The 16,292-nt window shown below is 35.4% G+C and overlaps 1 protein-coding gene across 8 annotated transcripts in view; it reads right to left on the bottom strand.

Moving 5' to 3' along the window:
- The window catches only part of MON2 (MON2 regulator of endosome-to-Golgi trafficking), a 121,496-nt gene that overhangs the window by 64,517 nt on the left and 40,687 nt on the right, over positions 1 to 16,292 (bottom strand). For all 8 annotated transcript variants that reach the window (XM_075494725.1, XM_075494776.1, XM_075494733.1 and 5 more), the window contains exons 20-26: positions 15,126 to 15,227; positions 12,745 to 12,855; positions 11,778 to 11,953; positions 8,352 to 8,514; positions 7,529 to 7,822; positions 6,567 to 6,765; positions 4,052 to 4,680 (exon numbers count right to left, since the gene is read on the bottom strand). In XM_075494725.1, the coding sequence (XP_075350840.1) occupies positions 4,052 to 4,680; positions 6,567 to 6,765; positions 7,529 to 7,822; positions 8,352 to 8,514; positions 11,778 to 11,953; positions 12,745 to 12,855; positions 15,126 to 15,227 (1,674 nt within the window). The remainder of the gene's footprint in view (positions 1 to 4,051; positions 4,681 to 6,566; positions 6,766 to 7,528; positions 7,823 to 8,351; positions 8,515 to 11,777; positions 11,954 to 12,744; positions 12,856 to 15,125; positions 15,228 to 16,292) is intronic.

Genomic DNA, 16,292 nt, shown 5'->3' with positions numbered 1-16,292 from the left:
ATGAGTTGTGGCTGAGCTCACTCAAGGTGCCCACAGCTCCGAAGCTGTTTGAGTGCAGACTCCATGCTGGGGCTGTGTCATGAGCTTTGGCAGTCGATGGGCTAGCAAATATCCCGAGTCCCCAGCCATAAGAGGGAGCGAGCCAAGGGCCTACAGGCATTGTCATCACTAGATCACCCTAAAACCTAGCTGCACCTTCAGGCAATCTACAACCTGCAGCAGAGCACCCCATGAATCCTCAATGGCCTTTCCCTCAGCTTCCTGCAATTCAAAATGCATGTCTAACACTCAAAAAGCTTCATCAACGTTACGAATATAGCGCAGCACTCCTAAAAAGCCATACTCCTTTTCTGGTGCTCAAGTTCACGACTGTACTGAACTCTGAAAAAGATGCTTTGATGCTAGATACTCACCTGTGTGGCAGAAGACTAAAAGGTTAATTGGTGATCTAAAAGTATTCAACACCATGTAAAACAATTTCAGCTGATATGCTGCTGCACTAAAATTTTAACTGCACTAAATTTTAACAGGTTAATGCAAGATTACATATCTATTAGAAAAGGTATAATAAATGATTTTATGTACCAACACATGGATTAGAAAGAGAAAGAGAGCATCCACAACCCCCTGGAGAGCTTTTGTACAGATGCAACTTACTTGCACAGATGCAACTTACATTACCCACAGAAAATATCTTAACATCTATAAATGGCAAAACTTCAAAATACATTTGCCATTCACTCCACATTGTTAGATTTTTATTATTGTTATTATTATTCATTTCAGCATCAGTGGAACAATTTCAGACGCTACTTTTTCTGTACTGGTGAACAAAAGCAATAACTACTTCCTATTTGAAGTTTGTGCATGAGTAGCTTCTTATTCTTCATATTTTACGAAACTCTTGTAAAATTTTTTTTTACAAACAGAAGCGTTTTCTATCCAGTCTACTGGGGTATTTTCAACTCTAAAAATTATCCATATAATATTAAAAAAAAAAGAAGGATTAGGTCACTTGGTTTTGAAAATTCATCTAGCTAGAATTAATTTTCAAAGAGGTTTATGCTTCTGACTGACACAAGGTAACTTTTATCTAAGCATATGAAAAACTCAAAAATAGCCTAGCAAAGTGTGTGACAAAGGATGTTGAAAGTATCTTTAAGAGATACATACTTATTTACATACTTAAGTAAAGAGACTTGTATAAATCAAAAAGGAATGGTCAGGCAACAACAAAACACAAATAAACCCTAAAATAAAATACTCTGCAGATCGTTGTTTGTTGTAAAAATTGATACAGTACTTCAGTTTCAGAAATTTATGCTTGAAAGCATTCCGGTACTAACCTTCACATTTTTTAATAGTTCATATTTATCTAACAACTCCCAGTGCAACTATTGTCATGGACTACTGGTTTGGTTTTTTTTTTTACAGCTCTCCATAGCAAATTCTCTACCATCTCTGCCAGTGTATGTAGGTATGGCCTTGAGTTTACCACACTCATATCTCAAGAGGTTTGTATCCATACTGCCTGCAGAGGCAGAATTCAGATGTATCTGATCCCCAAGTATGTATCTGTGTTCCTCTGTCTGATGAGCCAGCTGGCTCACTGTAGAGTTGACCCAGAGTCAATGGAGAGAGGCAGTGAAAATGATCAGAGAATCTGGGCTTGAGAACAAGCCGTAGCTGAGCTACAGTGATGAAGCAGGCACTTACACTACAGCAATGAAAGACTGGAAAACAAGTTCTAATGAGGAATAAAAAGAAAACTAAGAACAAAACAAAGGGTGTAAAATGGGCTCAACACATGGAAGTCTGAAAGGAGAACCTAGGTTCCCCTTCCAGTCCTATGTTCTCAAGTTGCAATGTTCTTTGCTAGTGCAATCACATCATAAAATCTCTTTATTAAACCATTCAGGGGCTCAGTCTTAAAAATGTCAGGGTTTTTTCATGCTATTCCAATTACATGGGTGTTCCAGAACTTCTTAGAAAACCAGAACTGACCCAAACCTTCCTGTATCAGCAATGAACAAAACTTAATCTGATCCTGCAATGCAAACATGTAAGAAACATTTGTTTAAAAGAAGGTAGCAAGTATTTACATACTCTTCTTTAACTGTTCCACTAGCTTCTGTGTGTACTCCTGAGAGTATTAATTCATTTCAACAGAGGAAGAAGATACTGTGGCCTCCAGCAAAACCATCTGACAGATGGCCTTTGCTCCACATCAGCATTGGCTGGCTGCCTTATCATGTGAATTGTACTGTGTATTATAGCTAAGAGGAGTGATCGTGCAACTTCACAGAACTTACTGTGTCCAAATATACTTTAACTTATTTTTTTAGTGACTTCAGTGCTGTCCTGTTAGTAATATAACTATAGATGGGGTGGGAGGTACTGTATAAATTGAGGTACCTAAGGCTTCCTATTTAAGTCTGTATTTGCAAAGGCTTGTGACTTCTATGCTAACCATTTTGATTGGGAGAGGGGAAGGGGGGATGTCTCTGTTGCTCTGTTGAGTTATTGCTTTTGTTATTGTTTAAGAAAACTTCAGCTAAAACCATTTAACATCTTGACGAGAACAAGAGTATAAAAAATATGCAGTTTTTCCTCATGTTAAAAACTCTGGTAACCCCTTCTTTGAAAAGCACTAATGCCTGCAGCCTTTGGGAGCTAAGAACATCTGGATAAGGAGACCTGCAAAGAAACAGAAAAATCTGAGAGATAAATATATGGAGTGATTAAGTGGGGAAAACAGGACTTGGGCAAGGCTGAGCTGCTGGAAAGGGAAAGGTACAAAAGGGTCAAGTCTGACTGGAAAAAGACAAAAATTTAGTGGATATGATTGGTGTTAAAACTTCATGTTATTTATATCCCCACATACAAAACTGAGATTTAATACCACCTTCTAATCTTTTATCTCTGTTCTCAAAATACATTCATGAATATTTGTTAAACTCATTTGTTAAACTAAAGGAATGACTGCAAAATAATGAGTCTGCCTTGCTTGTGGGGTTTAAATAAGTATGAGATAAGTCAACCCACACTAAGCAAAAAAACCCCAAGATGCTAAATTGCTGATTATTAAGTAGGCACCATGCGTTCTATGAGCTAAATGAGGCAGGAGCCTGCCTGAGAGGGGGAAGGGAAAAAAAAAAAAAAAAAGGTATGACCACATAGTTAAGCAAAGTAGCCATAACATGAAAGCCCAAAGGGAATGAAGTCAGGTCACATGGACAGTTTTAATTCTGGCATTTCCCAAGTCACTTTTTTGGGGGTTTGGGAGTTTGTTTGTTTTTAAAGTAGTGCTTAATATAAATGCATGATCTCATTCATTATCAAGTTTGCTTCTTTTGAATAAATAAGTTTTCTGAATTAACAATGTATTTTGCAAGGAGATGTTTTACAACTCCAGAAAGAAAGAAGCAATACCTTTTTTCTTTTTTTAACTATCCAGAAAAAGGGCACCCTAATTTGTTGTTTACAGATTCACTTGCATGAAGGGTGCCCTTTGAGGATGAGTTCTATAGGAAGAATTTCTTGAGCAGAGATGCAGCATTTTCCTTAAACACCTGATTAACAAGAGGCAAGAAGGCAGGTGGTCTGCCAGAGACCTTTTTATATGTTATGTTTTGCATGAACTCAAAGTTCTCATGATCACTGTTCTTCTAGACTTTGTTTATGGCAGTACCTGGGCAACATAAGGAATACTGTTTGGGGCACTATTCCCCCAACGCTGTGTACGGACCCTCATAATAGTACAATACTGTAATATTAGATAGACAAGTAAATAGCTACACACACAGCACTACACTTAAGGTATTTCTGCAATCAAGCAAAAGTGCATTTCATAAAGATTACACCATTCCTTTCAATGCAGAGCACCGGGGTTGCACCAGGAATGGTGATTGGATTATTCTAATACAGTACGCTGTGCAATTATAAATAATTTAAAAATTCATGTTTAAGTCACCACACTATAGTTCTGAGAAGAAGACTTGAGACACAGTGTAGTTTCCCTTTCACCACGCATTTGAAGTCACATTATTACCTTTTGTAAAACATCTAAAGCTGTAAGCACTGCTTCCTGTAAACTTGTCAAAACTGCTTCAGTGTAAGATGGAAGGATGAAAGGGGAAGCATCAGAACTGATTGGAACTGAAACAGCACCGTGCAAAATGACACCCAGCTTTTGGAGATCATCCATGCTGAAACCAGTTTTGATGTGTTGGTAAAGAGCTGGGAATATTTGAATTAAAGCTGTAAGAAAAGGCTGGCTGGGAATGAAAGTCAATTTATCACAAGTAATTGGAGGCCTTGTACTTTCTGAACCAATCCTATACCAGCTGTTCCAGGCTGCCCACCAAAGATTCAAATCTTCAATCTCATCTGTTATTACAGGTGTTTCAGATCCATTGTATCTTCCTATTCTTTCTCCTATGGAGTCAGTTCTCATGAATGATCTGCCAAGACTAGTGGCAGTTGTTGTCCCTACCACCACAGGTACAGAAACATTGATAGCAGGTGGTGTGTCAGGCTTCTCTGAGTCTCGGACAGGAGAAACAATTTGTAAGATCTCCTGGAAGCTTTTCAGAGCAGCCAAGGAAACTTCATTATTTTTGCTCAGTGCTGCTGATTGGATGTGATCAAGAAGAACATCCCAGGCTTGGGAAAAGTCTCCTATTTAAAAGAAAGAGAGAGGGGAAAAAAAAAAAAATCAACTTGGAACTGGCTTCCTATTCCCCCTCCCACCCACCCTGACTCTAAAAGGCTGTTTATGTACTTGTTACTCTTATACAGAGAAATTTCATGAGGTTCGGCGATGGCTTGAATGACTTTCAGAATATATCAGTTCAACTGTAACCAGAAAGAATGAATGTGACAGAGAAACACACAAATATGAAGAATGAAACAATATATCAATGTTTATGTCTAATTTGCTATGAAAAAAAAAAAAAAATCACAATACCACATCCCATACCAGAAAAATACATTTTCTTTATTCAGGATAGTGAAACAGATTTCTTCTTATACATACCAGATGCCTGTTGATTTCAAAAAGTGTTAAGAACACACAAGAAATTAAGGGTCAAATCTATAGGCTAAAGGTCAAATCTCTATATATAATCTATATATGCATTTATAAAGAATTGATTTTAAAATGCTCTGGTACTATGGAGAAAGATTTCATTTTTGGAGTTTGAGTTTTTCATTAAATTTAGCATTAACCTTCAATTTTCTATGTTACTAATTACTGGATTTGAATAATTAAAATAGCCCTGTAATGTTTTAATTTTTTAATTCAGTTTTAACTCAAGTTTAATACAGTTTAAAACCTACTACATTTCTGCAAATGACCAATACTCTTGATAGCTATTAATATGTTGATATCTGTATCACAAATAAATAAAATTAAATAAAACACAACTTATTTCTAATTATATACATTAATTGCATACTATGGGATGGTGAAGGTATATTAATGTAATGAGGAATTTTCTGTGCAAGCTATACATTCTTTGTATCACATTTTTATTTTTGAAAGTAATGTATAAGTAATACTAGTTAACCAGACTAGAAATGAAAGCTGTTTTGAAATTATATCAGAATATCTCTGTTTAGAAGTCTAAACTGAAACATTTTTTCTGTACAAAACAGGCATGAATGCTGAATTATATCACCTAGTTCAATACAGTTACATTGTTCAATTGTATGTAGTAATATTTTATATTTTACAATAGCTTGGTAAATGACCTAATGTTTAATTTCTGTAAGGAGAAAGCAAAAAATAAATAGGGAAAAATCAGAGCCTGAGAAAAAGGAAGAGAAAGAAATAAAGATACCATGGACTTACAGAAGAAAAATAAAAAAACCTGAAAATGGGAAAGGTAAGATTTTAAGGAAGAAGAAGAAAAGGGGAACTCACTTCAGTTAGCTACATTAGGGACAACAGTAAAGTAACGCAAACTGACATCTCTGTACAAGACAAACAGTGGAGGAGTATCATGAGGGGAGAAAAAGAATCACTTGAAATAGTGGATAATCTCAACATCTTTCACGTCATAAAAAGTCCAATCTTTTAATTAAAAAATTCCCTTTCTTCTTGTCTATGCTAAATACTTCACTGACTTTACAAGTGAGTTCTCTTTACATTGTAAGAGCACTGTTAAACATGACACACTGATGCCACGGAAGAGTTCTAGGCAAGTGTTGCATAACCTTAGAAAGACAAGAGGAAAAATATGTTCTGACAACCGAAAGAACAGAAAAATTATTATTATTATCAGGCTACTATAAATTAAAGCTATTTGGCACCCAGAATCGTGACTAGTGAGATTTAATCTCAAATACTGTGATACGGAAGATGAAATTGGTACTTACAATTTTTGGCTCTAAGGAGCATGAATTAAAAACTCCATAATTTTCATCACATTTGAGGTGAGACACAACAGAACACACTTTTAAGCTAAGATTAAGATTCTTGCCCAGTACTTTAACTGAAAAAATATAGAAAAGCAGCAAGTTTATTAGTGTATCTTTCAATAACTTTAAACTATAAATTTTACCTAACGGCTGCAATAAGTATCTCCTGGTGTTAAATATTCTTGCAACTCCAGCCAGTGTTAATACCCATGTCTCAGCCCACTGTTTCTCAGCTGTATCCCTTGAATGATGGATGAGAATGTTGCCTCCTCCTGATTCAATCTTCTCTTTGTCAGCTGTGGTAGAAGATTCTCGAACCCTATCCAACAGGTGAAATAAAACCTGTAAGAGTCAGAAAAAGGGAAAGAAAGCAACTTTTCAAATAACATAGTTGTATTCATGGTAAAATGACAAAAAATAGTGATTTTTCCATTATCCTTTCTGTCACTGTGTCACTTTGGGAATTCCCTTATTCTAAACAGTGTCTGCAACTGCTAAGAATAAGAATCAGCCAACTGATGTTCACTTGAGAAGGGTTAGAAACAGCATGATCAAAACAACTGAGAACAGTGTTAGCACTAACAGAAGGCTAAAACCAATGGATCTCAGGTACCTCACAGATACAACAGGCAACAGACTCAACTACAGCCTGACTTTTTCTGTAAGGCACAACCAACATGACTGTGATCTAGAACAAGGCATTTGACAGACCCTCTCAAATAAGAGCCAAAACAGAGTGCAAAGTAAAGCTCAGTCTAATATCAGATCAATCCAATCACATGACCCTCAATCATCACCATATTTTCACACAAAGAAAGGGGTCATTCATCTTCATAGGAAGGGAGCAGACTTTTTATACAACTCCTGACTAAGAAAGAAACGGTCAAGAGACAAAAATTACATTTCATAAGAGGCTTTAAGGGCCAGAGAAAAGAACGCATGAAAAAGAAAAAACCCCAAAAGATGGTATCAGACTTCTGCCACCATATCTTATCTTTAAAAAGTCTTAATTAACTAGTTAACTGATATTAAAATAGCATGTCAATGGTTACCAAAACATGAATGCAATTTAAAAAAACCTTCAGTGGAAGCTTACACATCATACCTTCCATATTACTGTATGCCATGTTGAATGTTGCAACAAAGTTCCGTGAGCACCAATTGTAGAAAACAATGTCTGCCCAGCACTCTTTCTAACTGCAGGTCGGGGATCCACACACAGTTCTCCAAGTTTGGCATATAGGCATAACCAAAGACAGTCAAATGGTGGTGCAGGATGAAAAGGTCTATTCAGCATTACCCCCTTTTCTTCTGCCTGTTTCTGCAACACTGCTTCTTCCTTGTTTAGCTCCTTTTCAATTATTTCACCTCTTTGGAAAAAATAATCTGAAATATTCCACTACAAAATAAATAAGACATATGCTGTTGTACAATAAAAATATTATAATGCTCTTAATGATCATGAAATAAATTGTTTCTTATTTTCACATTTAAAAGTATTTTGTGAAGTACATCACGATATTAATTTCCCTACACTGATGGAAGACAATCAGCACATAAATACTGCAAGGTGCAGAAAGTATTTTTCTTAGCATGAGCTTTTAGGCCCCAGTTATATGTGAAGTACTAGAAAGGGAAACAATGTATTAAAAATAAGATACTGATGAACATGGCTACAACACAATACTATTTCTTTACTTAACCCTGGAATCATGCAGATTAAAGATAAATTGTGCCCACTCAATTTACATATGATTCCAAATGACAGCATGGGACTTCAGTAAGAACTCAAAAAATAGGTTTTGGCTTTCATTTGTAGAATTGCCTACAGATTAATTTTCATTAAAAAAAAAAAAAAAAAAGAAAGAAAGAAAGAAAAGAAAATGAAAGCCAGAAGCAACATCACTCTAGGTTAATATAAAACTCACCAACAAACCAATTGAAGTTAAGCTAATATTTAGCTCTTGATTGTGAAGTCCAAAACTTCCTGCAACTTCAACAACTATCTGTAGACAAGTACATGGCATTGTTGGAAGAAAGTCTGTCACAACCAACTGAAGACACTGGAATGCAGTCCGTATTAAGGACTCTCTTAAAAAAACAAAACAAAAAACAAAACACATACAGACACACTCATTTCAAATTTCTTCAAGAGCACAAGAATGTTTTGAATACAATACCTCAGGAGACAGCATTATTAAAAAAAAAGAAAAAAAAATTTAATGTTTTTGAGATTAATTTGCAACATTTTAAATGTTTCAACTAGAGAGCTTTTTGAGATATAACATTAAGTTGAAGCTTCAAATTCTGATGAAATATTTTAGTCCATGTTAACTAGCTAGTGAAGTTGAATTTTAGACTCTCCAGTGGTCCTCAGCCAGTTTTATATAGTAAACTCCACTCTCTGTTCTAGAGTTCTAGGACTTGTTAGTTCAAATGTGTCAGCCAAAACATTCTAAAAAAACCACAATGGACAAAACAAAGCTTAAGTTTGAGCATGATAACCTTCCAAAGAGTAAGACATACAAGAAACTGTTCCGAACAATTTATTGTATCAGCAGTTACAAATTCCTTATAGTATGCCAAACAGGTGGGCAAAATGTATTTTTATTTATTAGGGAAGATGCATGCGAACATAATGGTAGTCTTACTTGCTTCAATACTATATTATGTTAGACAAAATCTTTTCAAAATATCTACCATTACATAGATCTTTAATAAATACTTTGCCTTCAGAATTAAATTCTGAATACAAACATAAAATAAAAATGTAGTATGGAAAAGGTTTGTGAGAAGGAGCTCTCGGAAGCAGCAACGTCATCTATAACTAAAACCTTGCTTAGTGAGAGACAAAATGAAGGAATCAAAAGGAGTTGTGGAGTGTAGATAATACAAAATAGGGAAGCTGCATTTAAATTTCACTACAGGGGTTTTTTTTAATGCTTAATGTTTAATGTACAAAAGAAAAAATTCCAAAGGTTTGTCATACAGACACTTAGTGTCCTTCAGAATATATATCCCAGGAAAAAATTCAGAATACAGCTATGTCAGTTACATATTTCAGAATCCTAAATAAAATAATGATTTTTCCAATTCAAAATGAAAATCATAGGTGGGCAATTTCCACTGTATCGTAACAGCCAACATGATATGGAAGCCAGAGGAACGCACAAGAAACTTCATATGGACAATAACAGTATAACTAATAATTCTCTAATATGATGCAATCTGCAGAGAGACATCCATCCTACCACATAAGATCAAAGGATTTATCATTTCTATACTCATGGAGGAAACGCTCACACACTACTTTTCCCCATATTCGTTACAGAAGTCTATAAAGTGAAACACACCCAAAACTGCTGCAGTTCCCTGATCACTATGAAGTTCCAGAGGTACGTGACCTTCAAGGACTCTAAGAGAGAAGGGAAGGAGGCAGGAAATGGAAGTATAGTTACAGTACTCATTTTGAAGAGCTGAGTTAATGGGAAAGCAACCTCTCTTTCTAATCTTCAAATGTGAGGCCACTAGAACAAATTCAAAACAGTTCATTTCCCAATTAATGTCCCACACTATTATGTGTTTGGAGAAAGGTTTCAAAGTCCTTCATGCAAGTGGCAACAGCAATACAGCTCTTCAAAAGGTAAAATTGTCCTTAATGTTATAGGTGGCCACCAAAAAGGTAAATATAAATGCAAGAAACTTAAGCTTAGCTTAAAAACTTAAGATCATATAGGGCTTTATCCATCCTTAAAATAAACAGGGGCATCCCATTGAAAAATTCTTCAAAGAAAGACTTCCTTTTGTTTGGCAGGCTAGTACCATACAATCAAGAAGTGACCAATGTATCACTGGCTCTCAAAATAGCATCTTCTGTATTTACAGAAGCCTGGCAAGAAGTTCTCCTAGAAGGTAAGTGGATTTCTGTCCTGGAATCCAGGATGTTCACTGACCAGAGGGAAGACACTTGTGAAGAAAGTCTCATGGTCAATAAGTTTAAATATAAAGTATTATAATAGTGCCCGCATCTTGTGCTCATAGCTATAAGTGAGGCAAGAAATTCAGTTGTTTCCCAAGGCAAAGGAGGGTTGCTTCATTTTTTTTCCTACTGTAGTCAATATGATGTGGGCAAACAGTGCTATGTAGCTGAAGAGAAGTAATTATTCTATATGCTGTGTATGAGGAGACTAAGATATAACACAAGATCTTAGTAACATCTTGAGATATCTGCCCATGAGGTATGGGTTTAAGATGTAAAAGGATCTGAAGACTGTCTTGAGAAGGAATCTATGTTGGTTCTCATCCATCAACAACTACAGTGAAAATCAAAACACATGTAGGAACCACATAACACACTGCATCAAGTGTGGAAACAGCAGGTACCAAAGGAAGCATGGTTACCAAAGAGAGGATGCTCACAACCAAGAATGTCAACATCCTTAGCGATTTTGGTGAGTACTACTGCCAGAGCAAGCAATATTGGTATGAGAGCAAAATCCTTCAAGCATTTGAAAGGGCTTTAGGAGGTCTTCATATGGCCAGAAGACAGAAGCTAAGGTGGGGAGAAAGGAGAGATACGCCAAGGTGAATTCTTTGATACCAGAGTTATTTGCTGACCTATGCTGGTGCTAGTCTTGATGAGCACTAAAGAAGGAATAATATGGTCTAAGTGTGTGGGTATAGTTCTTGGAGCTTACAGTTCCAGGGCCAGATGTTCATTTCACTGCTTATTTCAAAAAAACTCCTTGCAACTTCACCTCTCACTTTCCCTTGTGGGCAAGAGGACCAGTCCAGTAACATTCCCCCTCTGCTGGCAACAGTCAGCTGTGTTTGTCAGTCAAGGGATTCACCCACAGCAAGTAAATAATCTTCCATCCTTGTGCTACCAGCAGCCATTTAGGGAGGAAGGCTTCAACAAAAAGAGTATTTAGAAGATGACACGCACTAGAGACTAGCCAAAGATTTAAGAAGAAAAAGAAACAACAGAGGAACTGTGAGCAACAGCTAAGTCTCGCAGAATTATCTGCAAGCACCAGAGGTGTGTCCAGCAGATAGTTAAGATCAAATGAATTGGCACAAGGAGTACTCCTCAGTGTATACTGCATGCTGAGCACAGGAGAGGGTAGAGTGGAACAATAGTCTGGTCTTCTGAAAGATAAATTCAGTAAAATAAAAGTGTGCTACAGGAAAAAATAAAAACTGTATTTTTGTTGAGTAAAATTGTTCATAAGCTAAAAATGACAATGAAAATTATGGCTATTATTGAAATGGTTATTAAAGAAAGAAAATAAAAGAAGAATTCTTTCTACTGCTCTTATCTTATATGATTTTAAAATTTTATTTCCACCACTTACCCCTGATCACTTCGGATTGCCCCCATGACTCCAAGCACCAATGGCCAACCAGGTCCTAAGCTGTCACCCTGACTTTGCAAAATCTGTAGCACACACTCCAACTGCTTGATCCTGATATCAGGATGACTAATGTTTGATAGTTCCTTTAGTGGATTCAATAAAAGCAACTGCAGTCTCTAAAAGTAAATAATAAAGCATATTAAGGATGCGAAAATTTAACTGATCCTTATTTATTTTTGTGTATAATAAGTAAAAACATACAGTACCAATTGAAGATTCATTAAATGAATTCAGTACTTCATTCATTAAATGCTCAAATTCAGTGTCAGACCAGCCTTTCTAAAAAAGTGTTTATAAAGGATCTCAGCAGGAAATTAACATTTTTTCGGGTTTTTTTCCCCCCCACCTGTTCTCCAGGTCCCTCAGGAAGTAGCTACAGCATGCTGTCACATAAAAACCATCATGCAACTTCACACTCACCTAGCAGGGCTAGACTCAGCTTCCTACTAAAGAGACCTTGAAAAAACTATCCACTGAACCTCAGTAAAAATATTAGAATGTTTTATTAATAATGGATTGAATAGCTGTGATTTAGAAGGTTAGGCAATATATTTTTTACCTGCCACCACATCACATATATATTTCTAAACATTCTGGAATTGTTTTGCACTCATGAGGGTGATCCATAATTTGTTCTAACAAATGGGCATAATACACAAGCATCACCACTCTTCATTATGCATTTGAAAAAGGAAGGAGGGTAGTTCATTAGAATGCATGAGGTGATTCTCAATAGTTACTTCTGCATGTTACAGCTGTAGGCTTTATAAACTCAACAGTAGAGTTGCTTTATGAATGCCTCCTATTCATTGAACTGCAGAAAACTTCCTCTAGGGGAGATATTTATTTCATCTTCATTTTAAGTTCCAGAAAAGGAGGAAAGCAGCTGCTCTTAAACTTACTTTACCTGATTTTGAGATAATGGAGGATCATGGCTGAATGTCAGTCCCGCTTTAATGAGAGAAGTTAAAGCTTCTGCTCCCCATTCTCTCATTCTGGAGTTTGGATGCTGACAGACCTGAAAACACAGCAATGTCTTCTTTAAAGTCACTTTTATTTAATCAAGATCTGAATATATGTAATATATTAAAAATGTGATATTTTAATTCTATTAGAATTTACATACAATATTATTTTTTTTAAAACAACGCAATAAATCTCTATATGATAAAATTAAGTTCAATAGTAAAAAAATTTTATCTTTTGGACAGACATACCTTCTGAATAAGGAAGCAATAGGAAGCAGTGAAAGACACAGAAGGAAACATAATGAAAACCACAGCAGTGCAAGCCAATACATTTTCCAAAATGAATATACTAACTGCTAATTCAGATAATGATTGATTAAAAAGCACCAAACAACTCTCCAATGAATGCCTGAAACTCTCAGGTTTAACTTAGTCTTAAGCTGCTATAAAATTCAAAGTTTCATCTTTCACGCACTGCTTAACATAATCAAGTGAGGAAGCATGACAGTAGCCAACGCAGAAAGTGTCTGCTCTTCTATATTCTCAAATACAAAACGTAACTACATCGTGAATGTAAAATAAGCCTTAAACTCCATTATTTCAAAAACTTGACAAAACAATAGCGAACGCTACTTCAAGCTTAAGTTTCAAATGTGTGTCTTCATTTCTTTGTCTCCTAATTATCTAAACCTAATAGTTTTGCTAATTGCTTTTCTTTAGAACAGAAAAATTAAGAACATTGTGCAAATCCATTGCATAGATAGCTAGTATGAACTGTACTCCCATATCTGATACATTACCCTCAAACAAATAAGTCTACAGTTTCATTGACCTCTACAAAATTATTTCCACCCACCCTTCCAGCCCTAGCTCAGATGGTGTGAGAATCCAGAATCAAAGTCCAAGACAGGATCATAAGGAAGGCTGACGGTTTTGGTTGGTGGACCGACCATTCCCTTACCAGCCACTAGCCAAACTGAAAAGGAGGACAATGCAGAAGAGATAGCTTAATGTTAAAAAATGCAGACAAGAAACAGCTACTCTCCTGAATTACTTATATTTTTGTTACCTTATATAAAAAAAGAAAGAATTTGAACTACTTCATGATGCTCTGAATGTGACCAGATAATCAGTTCCAGAGACAGGGAACGAATTCTTCCCTCAGGTTGTGTTTAACTGAATTTGCAGCTGGTGTTTTCTCCTTCCTTATTGTACCTCGACAACTGAGGTTTAAAAGGAAATAAGGCAGTACTTTAAAAGAAATTGGAATAGACTGTGTATTTCCTACAAAACAGTGGTAAATACCCACAATGGATAACACACTGAAACAGACTGCTTACTAGATGAAAACACAGAGTCTCAACATGTGGATGGTGAACCTTATTGTCTTGGAGGGGAAAAAAAGACAAGAGAAAGAGATGCCTGTGCTTTAAGTCTTTAAACTCCTAAGTATCCAAATTTCTTCTCCTAGATAAAAGATTATGGGGAGATTATCTCCATAAATAAGGTTAGATATGGCCAATCCTTAATACTGTTTGAAATATTGCACTGGTTCTAAGGAAGTGTCTGATAGCTTCTCTTCCTCATTTTCCATAAAGTTTCTCCTTTACCCACTTTAAATCAAACCCTGTTCTTGCATTTCACTCTTCACATATCTGTGCAGAGAATTAAAACTTTACAATTACCTTCCATCACCTGTTTTTAGTTTCAAATTAAAAATTTAAGATTTTTTTTTTTCCTTGATGGAGCATATTTTTCATGTTGAAGTTAAAATACTTAAGAAATTGAAATAGGATTATGACACCTATTTTATATTTGTACAGTATTCTGTTAAAGAGACCATTCAAAATGTTAGCTTAAACATTTTTAAAACAAACAAACTCTTTATTAGTAAATCTAATGGCTTCAATCTTTCAATCTATCTGATAAGGACACAAAAACACATATTAAAATCTTCCTAGATATTTGTACTATGTGAATCCAAAGTCAAACCTGTTTGTGTTACCTTAATTATAAGGCATATATGAAGTATAACAAATCAATCATTTTAAACACTGCCATGTTTAAAATGTGTAAAGACTGATGGCACCATGAAGACAAAGTCAATAAGAGATATTAAAATATTGGAATTTAAATATGTAAATTCACTTTTAAATTCAAATTGTGATGCATTCAAGTTGCAAAAACAAAGTGCATAAACCAAAACATGTAACTACAATTTAGATTATTTTTTAAAATTACACTTTAAAAAATGCATTTCCACAAGATCTTTATTAATACAAACTAAGTTCTACTACAACTGATAAAAGCAATTAGTTACCTCCAGAAGATGACCAGTCAGAGGTCTCCAAAGAATCTCAATCCTGTGCATGTTAACTAGTCCTGTTTCCAGTAATTTAGCAACAGCAAAAAGCGATGGTTCCTTAATAAAATGGAATTTGAACACATGACTTTGAGGTAACTCAGATAACGTCAGAGCCTTTTGCTACATTATAATTTAGAAATTAAGGTGCAACTAATGTCACTGAAGTACTGTGTTTCGTAGGCTGTGAACGCTGACACAGCAGCTTAGGTAGCACAGCTGGGAAGTTTCCACAGCATCTGCAGTACTTCATGAGAAGCCACAAGGGGGTAGCAACAGCATACCGTGAAGAATACTTTCATAATTTTTCATACAGTTTTCTCCAAGTTTGACAATAACCAGAGCACTGATATTCCTTTCATATCTATGAAAGATGAAAACTCTCATTTTCACACAGTCCTCCCTCCAACCAGTTTTATAACATATTTTACTATAAAAATAGCCTTTTTCCCACCACAACTTTCAAAGTCAAAATTATATATGAACAAACAATATAGAATATTTCATTTAAGAATCCCCTTACGCTTTATCTTCTATCGGCTTCATAAATGCCCTGCAGGAATATCATATATTTCCCATTCATCAAATACATATGCAAATATTTGTGATAAGCGTCTTTTAATTTTTTTTTTTTAATCAACATGTAGTCAAAATGACTGTTGCACTAGAATTATTCTCTGTTCCCATTTCTGCTGATATTTTATTCTCATTTTCAACTGATTTTAAACACAAACTTTGCTCATTTTAATCCATTCTCTGTTGCTGTAATTGTCAAATATTATAAAGTATATTTTCTGTCATCATTATCTCTAGTGTAATTGTAATAGATCAAGGAAAAACTTCCAGAAACTCTCCTCTGGGATTAGATTATGACTAGGAGAATATATACTCAATCTTACTCAATCATAGGGTCTTTAACCTTTCTGGGTTAAAGGTTGTTTACTGAGACTGACAGGAATACTATCATTTTCCCAAGTAGATATGAATTATCAGGGGGGTTTTAATATCTAAATTGTCAGGCTTTTTCTGAAGTATATTATAAAAGAATATTGAAATGAAAATGAGCATTTCACAGAAAATACTGTGCTATTCAGAATCCCTAAGCTCTGAAATTACAAGGGCTTT

Source organism: Mycteria americana, chromosome 1 (assembly GCF_035582795.1).
Source record: "Mycteria americana isolate JAX WOST 10 ecotype Jacksonville Zoo and Gardens chromosome 1, USCA_MyAme_1.0, whole genome shotgun sequence".
In the NCBI taxonomy this organism is placed as follows: Eukaryota; Metazoa; Chordata; class Aves; order Ciconiiformes; family Ciconiidae; genus Mycteria; species Mycteria americana.
This window is presented reverse-complemented; position numbering and strand designations above follow the sequence as displayed.